The sequence below is a fragment of the Pongo abelii genome, chromosome 12 (assembly GCF_028885655.2).
Source record: "Pongo abelii isolate AG06213 chromosome 12, NHGRI_mPonAbe1-v2.0_pri, whole genome shotgun sequence".
Classification (NCBI taxonomy): domain Eukaryota; kingdom Metazoa; phylum Chordata; class Mammalia; order Primates; family Hominidae; genus Pongo; species Pongo abelii.
In genome coordinates this window covers 100,563,701-100,577,780 of record NC_071997.2, presented here as the reverse complement: position 1 = coordinate 100,577,780, position 14,080 = coordinate 100,563,701, and the positions used below count along the sequence as shown (strand labels likewise).

Sequence of the window (14,080 nt, the reverse complement as noted above, 5' to 3'; positions counted from 1 at the left end):
CTTTTAGTCTCTTCATATATAGAGTTGTGCATTAATCACCGTAATCAACTTTACAATATTTTCTTTTTTTTTTTTTTTTTGAGACGAAATCTTACTCTGTCACCCAGGCTGGAGTGCAGTGGCATGATCTCAGCTCACTGCAACCTTCACCTCCCAGTTTCAAGCTATTCTCTTGCCTCAGCCTCCCAAGTAGCTGGGAATACAGTCATGCACCACCACGCCTGGCAAATTTTTGTATTTTTAGTGGAGACGGCGTGTCGCCGTGTTGGCCAGGCTGGTCTCGAACTCCTGACCTCAAGTGATCTGCCCACCTTGGCCTCCCAAAGTGTTGGGATTGCAGGCGTGAGCCACCACGCCTGACCTGCAATATTTTCCTTATCTCAAAAAGAGACCACTCCCCTTAGCTGTTACTCTCCAGTCATTCCATTCTCCCACTCATTCCATTCTCTTCTCCAGCCCTAGGCAACCACTAATCAGTTTTTTCTCTCGATAGATTTGCCTACTCTGGACATGTCATATAAGTGGAATCATACAATATACAGTCCTTTATGACTGTCTTCTTAGCACAATGCTTTTCTGTTTTGTTGTAGCATATATCAATAGTTACTCTTTCTTTTTTTTTTGAGTTAGGGTCTTACTCTGTCACCTAGGCTGGAGTGCAGTGGTGTGATCTTGGCTCAAGCGATTCTTTTGCCTCAGCCTCCCAAGTAGCTGGGACTACAGGCATGTACCACCATGCACGGCTAATTTTTTGTATTTTTATTAGAGCCGGGGTTTCACCATTTTGGCCAGGCTGGTCTCAAACTCCTGACCTCAAGTGGTCCACCCGCCTCGGCCTACCAAAGTGCTGGGATAACAGGCGTGAGCTACTGTGCCTGAGCAATAGGTATGTTTTCTTCTAAGAGTTTTATAGTTTTTGCTCTTACAATTAGGTCTTTGATTTTTTTTGTTGTTGTTTTTGTTTTTTTTAGATGGAGTCTCACTGTCACCCAGGCTGGAATGCATTGGCATGATCTTGGCTCACTGCAGCCTCAGCCTCCCAAAGTGCTGGGATTACAGGCATGAGCCACCACGCCCAATTAATTTTTGTATTTTTAGTAGAGACAGGGTTTTCCCATATTGAACAGGCTGGTCTCGAACTCCCAAACTCAAGTCATCTGCCTGCCTCCGCCTCCCAAAGTGCTAAGATTATGGGCGTGAGCCACTGTGCCCTTTGATCCATTTTGACTTATTTTTTTTTTTTTTTTTGAGATGGAATCTCCCTCTGTTGCCCAGGCTGGAGTGCAGTGGTGCGATCTCGGCTCACTACAATCTCCGCCTCCCAGGTTCACGCCATTCTCCTGCCTCAGCCTCCCGAGTAGCTGGGACTACAGGCACCCGCCACCACGCCCGGCTAATTTTTGGTATTTTTAGTAGAGACAGGGTTTCACCGTATTAGCCAGGATGGTCTCGATCTCCTGACCTTGTGATCCGCCCACCTCGGCCTCCCAAAGTGCTGGGATTACAGGTGTGAGCCACCGCACCCGGCCGAGTTAATTTTTTAAATGATGTGAGGTTGGGGGTTCAGATTCATTCTTTTGCATGTGGATAACCAGTTGTCCTATCATCATTTGTTGAAAAGACTACTTTCCCCATTGAATTGTCTTGGCACCCTTGTCAAAAACCAGTTCACGGGCCAAGTGTGGTGGCTCATGCCTGTAATCCCAGCATTTTGGGAGGCCAAGGCAGGTGGACCACCTGAGGTCAAGAGTTTGAGACCAGCCTGACTAATATGACAAAACCCCATCTCTACTAAAATACAAAAATTAGCCAGGCATGGTGCCATACACCTGTAGTCCCAGCTACTCAGGAGGCTGAGGCAGGAGAATCGCTTGAACCTGGGGGGCAGAGATTGCAGTGAGCGAGCCGGAATCGCGCCATTGCACTCCAGCATGGACAACAGAACCAGACTCCATCTCAAAAAACAAAACAACAACAACAAACACCAGTTCACTGTAAATGTGAATGTTTATTTTTGGATTCTCAGGTCTGTCACATTGATCTGTATGTCTGTCCTTTATGCCAGTACCATCAGTCTTGATTACTGCAGCTCTGTAGTAAGTTTTGAAATTGGAAAGTGTGAATATTCCAGCTTTGTTCTTTTTCAAGATTGTTTTGGCTAAACAGGCATTTTTTTTTTCTCAGGCTGGAGTGCAGTGGGTTGACCTCGGCTCACTGCGGTCTCAGCCTTTACCACCTAAGCTCAAATGATCCAGCTCAGCCTCCTGAGTGGATGGTACCACAGGCTTGTGCCACCACACCTGCCTAATTTTTTGATATTTTGTAGAAATGAGGTCTTCCTATGTTGCCCAGGCAAGTCTCAAATTTCTGGGCTCAAGTGATCCTCCTGCCTTTCCCTCCCAAAGTGTTGGGATTACAAACGTGAACTACCTGTCCCGGCTGGAAACAGGCATTTTTATACGTTGCTGGGGGGAATATAAATTGGTGCAGCATCTCAAGGGCAATTTGGCAATATCAATTAAATTTATAAATGCCCATAACCTTAAACGTAGCAGTTCCTTTTCTAGTAATTTATGCTGTAGATATATTCCTGTGGTTAAACATGAGTTGCATATGAGGTTATTGAGTCCAAAAGATTGGAAACAATCAGTATATGAATGATGAAATAATGGGGCATGTATACCCCATATTTTGGTACGTACATATCGTAGAATTCTCAAACTTGACCATACATCAGAATTACTTGGAAGGTCTTGTTAAAATACATGTTGCTTCATTTCCAGAGTTACTGATTCAGGAGGCCTAGGGTAGGACCCAAGAATTTGCATGTCTAGCAACAGATGAAACCGATCCTGCTGGGTATAGGGAACCCACTTATCTGTGTAATTAAATATTATGTAGCCTTAAACAATAAAGTCAAAGCATTTTATGGTTTAGAGGTCCTAATGAGGGGAAAAAGCAAGATACACAACAATGTATATAGTATGCTGCAATTTGTATTAAAAAGGGGGAAAGAATAAGAATACACACATGTATACACATCCACACACCACACTCATTCATTTGCTTGTATTTGCGTAAATATACATAGGAAAGATAAACAAACTGATAATAATCGGTGTCTTTGAAGAGGAAGACTCTGGCAGGGAGACAAGTTTGAAATCTTCCCACTATGTATCTCTTTTGTAAATTTTGAATTTTAATTATATAAATAAAATGCCAATTTAAAAATAAATAAAAGCAGTTTAAATACGTTACCGCCAAGAGTGGTGTCTCATGCCTGTAATCCCAGTGCTTTGGGAGGCTGAGGCAGGAGGACATTTGAGCCCAGGAGTTTGAGGCTGCAGAGAGCTATGATCTTAGCACTGTACTCCAGCCTCAGTGACAGAGAGGTACCCTATAGGCCAGGCACAGTGGTTCATGTCTGTAATCCCAGCACTTTGAGAAGCCAAGGTGAAAGGACCGCTTGAGCCCAGGAGTTCAAGACCAGCCTGGGCAATACAGTGAAATCTCTTCTCTACAAAAAAATTTAAAAATTAGCCGAGTGTGGTGGTACACACCTGTAATCCCAGCTACTCACTGAATAGTAGGCAGTAGGATCACTTGAGCCCAAAAGGTCAAGGCTGCAGTGAGCTATGATTGCACCACTGTACTCCAGTCTTGGGTCTTGGTGACAGACTGATACCCTGTCTCAAAAAAAAAAAAAGGATTTTATTTATTTATTTTTGAGACAGGGTCTCATCCTGTCACCCAGGCTGGAGTGCAGTGGCACGATCTTGGCTCACTGCATGCAGCCTCCTCCGCCTCCCGGTCTCAAGCGATTCTCCTGTCTTAGTCTCCCGAGTAACTGGGATTACAGGCGCCCACCACCATGCCCGGCTAATTTTTGTATTTTTAGTAGAGATGGGGTTTCACCATGTTGGCCAGGCTGGTCTTGAACGCCTGACCTCAGGTGGTCCTCCCGCCTCAACCTCCCAAAGTGCTGGGATTACAGGCTTGAACCACCGTGCTCAGCCCATGCATATACTTTAAAAAGTTACTTTGGGGAATAGTTACTAATGTTACCAACCATATTTGATAACAATAAACTAATGGTAATAAAAATAGTAAAATTTTAAATCTAAAGTAATAATGTTTCCCTAATGTCTTAAGGTTCATAAGGAAAATCTTTTCATTTAATTTGAAGAAGTTTCTTTAGAGGCCCATAATCTGCCATATGAGTTAGCTATCGCTACATAACGTTTCAGATGAAAGGTGTGATTTAGATTCATTTAGAGCTTCACTAATATCCAAACACAGAAGAAAGTGGTTATCTGATTTTAGAATTTTAAGTGTTAATAAATGCTACTGTTTTACAAAGAGGTGTAGAAATATATTTTATTGGAGAACATTAATACCAAAGTGGTGTTATTAAACTATGGAAATTAAAATGATTTACGCATATAAATAAAATCAAACATATTGAATGATTTGTTAATAAATGGGTACTGACTTTTTAGATTTTTGTAGTAATGGGAAGTAAATTCGATCAGGGTACCATATTTCATCAAATATTAGATGCCAACAGTTTTAAGACAAATACTTATTTTATGTGTCCCCAGGAGAAAAGCTGCTAATTCAACTGTGACGTACTGTAAGACTAACCCTGATTTGAGGATTACTAAGATGTGAAGAAAATGTACTGCTTAAAATTGATCAACTATAGAAAAAGTTTCAGATTTTTATCCATTTTTAAGGGTAAAATTTTCAAAAGTTAATATTTAGACACTGAATTTTTCAGATTTCTTATTATTAACAAATCTTATCTATACAGTATTATTTACAAAGAAAAATTTTACAATTAATAATTGAAGCTTTGGCCAGGCGAGGTGGCTCACGCCTGTAATCCCAGCACTTTGGGAGGCCGAGGCTGGCAGATTCCCTGAGCTCAGGAGTTCGAAACCACCCTGGGCAACATGGTAAAAACCCATCTCTACTAAAATACCAAAAAATGAGTTGGGCATGGTGGCGCACTCTTGTAATCCCAGCTACTTGGAAAGCTGAGGTGGGAGAATCGCTTGAGCCCGAGAGGTAGAGGTTGCAGTGAGCCAGGATTGTGCCACTGCATTCCAACCTGGGCAACAAAGTGAGACTCCGTCTCAAAAAATAAATAAATAATAAATCAATGATTGAAGCTTCAATTGTATATTTCATTTTTCTTTTCTTTTCTTTTTTTTTTTTTTGAGACGGGATATTACTCTGTCACCCAGGCTGAGTACAGTGACATAGTCATGGCTCACTGCAGCTGCAATCTCCTGGGCTTAGGCGATCCTCCTACCTCAGCCTCTGGGGTAGCTGGGACTACAGGTGTTCACTACCACACCTGGCTAATTTTTGTATATTTTTGTGGTGACGGGGTCTCGACATGTTGCCTAGGCTGGTCTTGTACTCTTGGGCTTTCAAATGATCCACCTGCCCTGACCTCCCAAAGTGCTAGGATTACAGGCATGAGCCACCACGCCCGGCCTAATTGTATATTTCTGACTGCAGAAACTCATTTGGCTGCCTTTATGCGATGCAGTTTCAAAAATCATTCATCCATTCAAAACCAACCTAGATTATTTGCTTAACTTCAATGTAAATACCATATTCTTGCTGCGTACATGAATTGGAAGTGAGGTTAGCACACTATATGAACCCTGTCATGATTGTGAAGTACTCTCAAGGAGTTAGCCAGGGCTCTTTTGATTGCAGCCATCAGACTTCCACTGGAGCTATATTGGGGAAGCAAAGGTGTAGGATACTTAATTCTACAGATTCAGGGGTGTTAATGGAATCTGAGGGCAGAGGTTTAGCTGGGCCCCACTGTAAGAATCAAACTTCTCTTTATCTCTCATCTCTGTTCCCTGTACATGGACATGGTTGAGCTATTTTCTTCCTGTAGGTCAGCGTTCCCTACTCCCAAATTGAGGGATAGAAATACAAATACTACTCCAAATTTTCAAATGTGCATTTCCATCATTCAAGAAAGCAGCCAAATTAAGCCTGGAATGCCTTGGTTCCAGTTCCAAATCCTACTTCCAAATCCAGAGCAGCATTTTGTCGCAGCTTAGGTTACCTGCGTCAGGTGCCTATCTGTGGATGAGTCAGCTGTGGCCAGGGAGTAGGGTCATGTTAAGAACATACCAGTTCACAGCCAGGCACGGTGCCTCACACCTGTAATCCCAGCACTTTGGGAGGCCGAGGTGGGTGGATCACAAGGTCAGGAGTTCCTGACCAGCCTGGCCAACATGGGGAAACCCCATCTCTACTAAAAATACAAAAATTAGCCGGGCATGGTGGTGCATGCCTGTAATCCCAGCTACTCAGGAGGCTGAGGCAGGAGAATCACTTGAACCCGGGAGGCAGAGGTTGCAGTGAGCCGAGATCGTGCCATTGCACTCCAGCCTGGGCGATAGAGTGAGACTCCATCTGAAAAAAGAACATACATCAGTTCCTGCTGTAATATAGATGGAGAAAAAAATGAAGGATAGTTAATAACTGAGAATTGAGGAATTGTGAGCTAGGGAGACAGACTGTTAGCTCCCTGCTTCATGGAGCCTTTCATATTTCCATTTAAGGATTACAAAATACTTTGATGTCTTCAAGATCCATGAGATAGGAGTATATTATAAGGATGGCTTTTTGGCCAGGCGCGGTGGCTCACGCCTGTAATCCCAGCACTTTGGGTGGCCAAGGCAGGTGGATCACTTGAGGCCGGGAGTTCAAGACCAGCCTGGCCAACATGGTGAAACCTCATCTCTACTAAAAAAATATATATAAAAATTAGCTGGGCATGGTGGTGCACGCCTGTAATCACAGCTACTTGGGAGGCTGAGGCAGGACAATCACTTGAACCCGGAAGGAAGAGGTTTCAGTGAGCCAAGATGGCACTACTGCACTCCAGCCTGGGCAACAGAGCGAGACTGTCTCAAAAAAAAAAAAAAAAAGGGATGCCTTTTATTAATCAGGTAACTAACATATTTAATTGGGTCTAACGCAGATAGTTGTTACCTCAATTTCATATATAACTTGTTTTAGAGTGAATCTACTATACTTGGAAAATGAACATAATTTTATCTCACTCAAAATGTTGTCAAGGTATTATTAATATTTATTTTAACTTTTAACAAAGATGAAATGAAGCGTATCAAAGTTAAAATTGATCATATGTGTCATTTTTTAGCATTTTCAGTTACTGAAACCATTTAGGGTGGATAACATTGTGTAGTGGAAGTATGAGTTTAGGTTCTACTTAACTGACTTGATGTATTATAACTTTATTCTGTTCCTTCACATGTTAAAATCTTCCAAGTATACCACATGTTCAGATGCTCACTGTGATTAGATGGTAAACTACTAGAATTAATTATCTTAATAAATTATTAAAATAATTTATTATTAATTTAGTCTGTGCAAACACAGATAACTTTCAACCACTTAGGAATTCTGAAAACTTAATTTATCTTCACATGTTCTCTTCTAGTTCTAATACTAAATTTATTTTTCTTTTTACTTAGTTTAATGACATGTTTAATAAGTTACTGGGTAACAATGAGGAAACCTAGCCCTGTCTATTCATTTGGGTAAGTTCAAATTATTTTATTTCCTGCTAACTTATGACTACTAAAATATTATTTATAGCAGACAATAAAGAGCTAGCTAGAGTATTTCTGGAAAATAAATGCTACGTACTTAGTGAAATGATGATCAGATAGTGAAAATAGATAGGCTGGGCACAGTGGCTCACGCCTGTAATCCCAGCACTTTGGGAGGCTGAGGCAGGCAGATCACCTGAGGTCAGGAGTTCGAGACCAGCGTGGCCAACATGGCAGACCCCTATCTCTACTAAAAATACAAAAATTAGCCAGGCGTGGTGGCATGCACCTGTAATTCCAGCTACCTGAGAGGCTGAGACAGGAGAATCGCTTGAACCCAGGAGGTGGAGGTTGCAGTGAGCCGAGATCGTGCCATTGCACTCCAGCCTGGGCAACAGAGCAAGACTCTGTCTCAAACAAAAGAAAATAGATAGAAAAGCATCTTCCAAGAAACATAAATATTTAAGGTATAAATCATATTAAAATAAAATGTTCACATTAGGTTTTTTATATTTTATAAAGCAAATATTTAAAAAAGTTCACATTAAGTTCTTTAATATTTTGGGAATTTATTTTAGCTAGAGCAAGTACAAAGGATTTTCATGTTAGTGTATCTTCTAGATGTTAAATAAATGTGATATAGTTTAATAATAGGCAGTGGTAAAGATGGATTTTCATCTGAAACTGGATTTGTGATAGCAATGGATCAACAAATAATTTGAGATTTGTTTCCATAATTTTAAAAATTACTGAGGCCAGATGTGGTGGCTCACGCCTGTAATCCTAGCACTTTGGTAGGTTGAGGCAGGAGGATTGCTTGAGTTAGAAGCCAGCCTGGGCAACATAGTGAGACCTGTCGCTACAAAAATTTTTTTTTAATTAGCTGGACATGGTGGTGTACACCTGTGGTCCCAGCTGCTTGGGAGGCTGAGGTGGGAGGATTGCTTAAGCCCAGGAGTTTGAGGCTGCAGTGAGCTATAATTGCATCACTGCATTACAGGTGGCAAGAGTAAGACCCTGTCTCAAAAAAAAAAAAAAAATTTACTGAAAGTTGAAAGGAAATAATCTTTTATATTAAAGGTTTAAAAATGTATTTAAACATGAGTTCCTTTTAGATTCTAGGAAACGACTTGAAAGAATTTTACTTTATTATTATTATTTTTTACCTGAAGAGGCATATCGACCAAGGAATTTTACTTTAGTAAAGAAACTTTTGGACCAAACTTAGTCTTCTTTTCCACCATACCATTCATTGGGACTATATTCTTTTGAACAAAATTAGGTTTTATTTACTTAAACAATTGGAAGAAGTAAACATAGAATTTTAATGCAAAATAAGGATTTTCATAAATCAATCATAAATCAAAATGAATTTTAAAAAAATATTTATTGTTTTTAATTTTATTTATTTTTTGAGACGGTTTCTCACTCTTTCACCCAGGCTGGAGTGCAGTGGTGTGATCTGGGCTCACTGCAGGCTCTGCCTTCTGGGTTCCAGCGATTCTTCTGCCTCAGCCTCCGGAGTACCTGGGATTACAGGCGTGTGCCACCACGCCTGGCTAAGTTTTTTTTTTTTGTATTTTTAGTAGAGATGGGGTTTCACCATGTTGGCCAGGCTGGTCTTGAACTCCTGACCTCAAATGATCCAGCTACCGCTGCCTCCCAAAGTGCTGGGATTACAGGTGTGATCCACCACACCTGGACTTTTTTTTTTTTTTTTTTTGACAGTTTTGCTGTGTTGCCTAGGCTGAAGTGCAGTGGTGTGATCTTGGCTTATTGCAACCTCCACCTACCAGATTCAAGCAATTCTCATGCCTCAACCTCCAGGGTATCTGGGATTACAGGTGTGCACCACCACACCCAGCTAATTTTTATGTTTTTAGTAGAGATGGAGTGTCACCATGTTGGCCAACCTGGTCTCCAGCTCCTGGTCTCAAAGTGCCAGGCCCAGCCTGTGTCACTGAAATTTGAGAGAGTTGCATTATCACTGTGATAATGAGTTGTAAGGTATAGATATATCCATATAAGGAAATTTGCCACTGCAAGTGACAGAAATCTAACTTAGTTTGGGGCCTGGTGCGGTGGCTCACGCCTATAATCCCAGGACTTCAGGAGGCCAAGGTGGGTGGATCACCTGAGGTCAGGAGTTTGAGAACAGGCTGGCCAACATGGCGAAACCCCATCTCTACTAAAAACACACACACAAAAATTAGCTGGGCGTGGTGGTGGGCACCTGTAATCCCAGCTGCTTGGGAGGCTGAGGCAGGAGAATCACTTGAACCTGGGAGGCAGAGGTTGCAGTGAGCCGAGATCATGCCACTGCATGCCAGCCTGGGCAACGGAGCGAGACTCTGTCTCAAAAAAAAAAAAAAATTAGTTTGGGGAGTTGGATGCAGTGGCTCATGCCTGTAATCCCAGCATTTTGGGAGGCCCAGGTGGTCGATCACTTGAGTTTAGGAGTTTCAGACCATCCTGAGCAAAGAGCGAGACTCCGTCTCTACAAAAAAATACAAAAATATGCTGGGTGTGGTGGGGCGTGCCTGCATTCCCAGCTATTCAGGAGACTGAATTGGGAAGATGGCTTGAAGCTGGGAGGCAGAGGTTGCAGTGAGCTGAGACGGTGCCACCGCACTCCTGCCTGGGCGACAGAACCAGACCCTGTCTCCAAAAAAAAAAAAGAAAAGAAAAAGAAAAATGAGTTTGGGGGAAAAAATGGGAGGACTTTTACAATTTATGTAACCAAACTGCTGTGGGAAGACAGTAACTGGCGCAGGCCCTAGACCACTGAGGACATTGTCATTTTTTTTGCCTCCCAGGCCTGCTTTTCTCTGCATGTCCTGTTCAGTCTCTCAGACCACTTTTCTCCACCAATCTGGAATGATACTCCTAGCAAGACCTTAATTCACACCTTCTCACCTTCATCCGAGAGAGGAAATAATAAATTACTACTGTTAAAATAATATTTATGGTAGGCAATAAAGAGCTAGCTAGAGTATTTCTGGAAAATAAATGCTGCCTAGTTCAGAAAATCATGAGAACTGTTGCTTGGGCCAGCTTGCAACAGGCATCAGTCTTTATAGATCAGTTACTGTGGATAGAAGACAAGGTCATGTAAGGACGTGACGGCTCCCATTTTGGCTCACTTGCTTAGAGTGAACGGGAAAGAAAGGAGCAGTTAAGCAATAAAGTTAAACACTCAAATATATTTGCAATCGGTCACATAGCTGAAGTATCACATATATCTGGAGACTTCAAAATCCAGTTCTCTAGGCCTGAGAACTATCTAGAATTTCAGACTACCTTCTTGACAGCTTCACATGGATGTCTAATTGGTGTCTTAAACTTAGGAAAAAATTCTTGGTTTCTTCCCCAAAAACCTATTCCTTTGTAGTTTTCCCCATCTCAGTAAATACCATCAGCACTCTGTTGCTCAAACAAAAAATTCTGGGAATTTCTGTTGATTACTGTCTCTCATCACCCACATTTAATCTATTAGCAGATTAATTATGTCAAGGTAACCTACAAACACATCCAGAATTACCCCCAACCCCATTTCTATCTCCACTACTGCCATCCCAGACCAAGCTACTTTCATTTGCAGCCAGTGTTTTTCTTTTAAACCTATATCATATTATCCCTCTCCCCTTAAAACCATCCAGTTGTTTCCCATAATACTTAGAATAAAATCCTAACTCCTTTTTCTAATTTACAAAGCCCTTATATGATCAGGACCCTGCCTACTTTTCTTCAACTTAATCTTCTCATGGCCTCTATAGGATACTGACTTTCTTTTTGTTGTTTGAATGCTACTAACTCATTCCCATTTTAGAGCCTTTGTATAAGATCTGCCTGATATGCTCTTCACCTGATCTTTGCAAGGCTGGCTTCATCGTGTTATTCATATCTTAATATCACTAAATGCTAATTTCCATTAAGTGACTGAATGGCCCAATCAAAAATAGTCATCTGGTTAATCTCTTGTCACATCAGACTACTATAATTATCTGTACAGAATTTACCAAACAAAGTATTTGTTTTTCTGTCCCTACCCTTTAAAATGTAAATTTCAGAGCTGGGTGTGGTGGCTTATGCCTATAATCCCAGCACTTTGGGAGGCTGAGGTGGGAGGATCACCTCAGGTCAGGAGTTCGAGACCAGCCTAACCAACATGGTAAAACCTCATCTCTACTAAAAATACAAAAATTAGCCAGGTGTGGTGGTGCGAGCCTGTCGTCCCACCTACTCATGAGATTGAGGCAGGAGAATCACTTGAGACCGGGAGGCGGAGACTGCAGTGAGCCAAGATCGTGCCACTGTACTCCATCCTCTGTCTCAAAAAATAAAATAAAATAAGTAAATTTCATAGAAGTAAGGACCCTGTCTTGTTTTCTGTAATATCTTTGTGCAATTTGATGAATTTTAAGAAATGAATACATTTGTATAGTTACTATCTGGATCATGATATAAAACATTACAAGTCCCCCAAAACCTCCCTTCGTGTCCATTCAGACCCTACCAGAAGTAACTGGTAATCTGACCTCTAACATTGCATATTAGTTTTGCCTGTTTCTGAATATCCTTTAGATGGAATATAGTATGTACTATCTTGTTCATTCTTGTTCATTGCTGTCATATTCCATTATATGAATGTATCATAAATTGCTTAATTGTTAAGGACATTTAGATGACTTTCACTTTTTAGCTATTATAAATAAAACTACTTCTGAACATTCTTGTATATATCTTTTAGTGCACATGTGTACCCATTTATGTTGGGTATGTATCTTTGAGTGAAATTAGTTTGAATTTGCGTGTTCATTATTAAAAAATAAGATAATACCAAACCATTTTCCAGAGCAGTTTTACTAATTTATACTCCCACTGGTAGTGTTTGAGAGTTGCATTTGCTTCGTGTCCTTGCCAACAGTTGCTATTGTCTTTTTTTTTTTTTTCTTTTTTTTTTTTTGGAGGGAGCATCTCGCTTGGTTGCCCAGGCTGGAGTGCAGTGGTGCGACCTTGGCTCACTGCAACCTCCATCTCCCGGAGTTAAGCGATTCTTGTGCTTCAGCGTCCTGAGTAGCTGGGACTACAGGCATGCACCACCATGCCTGACTAATTTTTTTTATTTTTTTATTTTTAGTAGAAATGGGGTTCCACCATGTTGGCCAGGCTGGTCTTGAACTCCTGACCTCAAGTAATCCACCCACTTTGGCCTCCCAAAGTGCTGGGATTACAGGCATGAGCCACCGCACCCGGCCTTTTTTTTTTTTTTTTTTTTTTAAGGCAGGGTCTTACTCTGTCACCCATGTTGGAGTACAGTGGCATGATCATAGCTCATTGCAGCCTTCAATACCTGGGCTCAAGTGGCTCTCCTGCCTCAGCCTCCTGAGTTGCTAGGACTACAGGCACATCCCACCATGCCTGGCTAATTTTTAAAATATTTTTGGAGTCAGGGGTCTCACCATATTGCCCAGGCTGGTCTTGAACTGGCTTCAAGCGATCCTCCCACACCCCGAGTAGGTGAAATTACAGGTGTGGAGCCATCGTGCCCAGCTGTTATTGTCTTTTTTTATAAAGGCCATTCTGTGGTATGCAGTGGTATTTCATTGTGGTTTTAAGTTATTTTCCTTATGACTAATTGAGCACCTTTACATATGTTGATTAACCATTCAGATCACCTCTTTTTTAAAATGCTTGTTAAAATCTTTTAACAATTTCCCGTTTTTCTGTATTAATCTGTAACAGTTCTTTATATATAAGTATCTTCTCCTTCTCTTAGTTGCCCTTCTTTCTCTTAATGGTATCTTCTGATGAATAAAAGTTTTAAATTTTAGGCCGGGTGTGGTGGCTCACGCATGTAATCCTAGCACTTCGGGAGGGTGAGGTGGGCGGATCATTTGAGGTCAGGAATTGGAAACCAGCCTGACCAACATGGTGAAACCCCATCTCTACTAAAAATACTAAAATTAGCCACGCATGGTGGTGGGTGCCTGTAATCCCAGCTACTCAGGAGGCTGAGGCAGGAGAATCTCTTGAGCCCAGGAAGCGGAGGTTGCAGTGAGCCGATATCGCGTCATTGCTCTTCAGCCTGGGTGACAGAGTGAGACTCCGTCTCAAAAAAAAAAAAAAAAAAAAAGTTTTAAATTAAATTTATTTTTTTGGGTTGGTCCTTTTGTGTACTTGTTAAGAAATCTTGGCATACCCCCAGGTCATAAAGACACTTTGTTCTGTTATCACCTAGAAGCCTTACTGTTTGATTTTTCATATTTAATCCTACAATCCAGTTGGAATAGATTTTTTTGGTATGGTGTGAAGCAGGAGTAAAGGCAGTGGACTGCAGTGGCGCAATTCGGCTCACTCCAACCTCCATCTCCCAGGTTCAAGCAATTCTCGTGCCTCAGCCTCCCAGGCAGCTGGGATTACAGGCGCACCACCACGCCCAGCTAATTTTTTGTATTTTTAGT

General features: G+C 41.4%; 1 protein-coding gene across 10 annotated transcripts in view; it reads left to right on the top strand.

Moving 5' to 3' along the window:
- Positions 1-14,080, top strand: part of SLC30A6 (solute carrier family 30 member 6) — a 59,367-nt gene that overhangs the window by 12,682 nt on the left and 32,605 nt on the right. For 6 of the 10 annotated variants that reach the window (XM_009237403.4, NM_001131543.1, XM_024241883.3 and 3 more), the window contains 1 exon segment: positions 7,539-7,604. The exons of 3 other annotated variants lie outside the window; for them this stretch is intronic. In XM_009237403.4, coding sequence (XP_009235678.1) covers positions 7,539-7,604 — 66 coding nt within the window. 10 annotated transcript variants of the gene reach the window in all.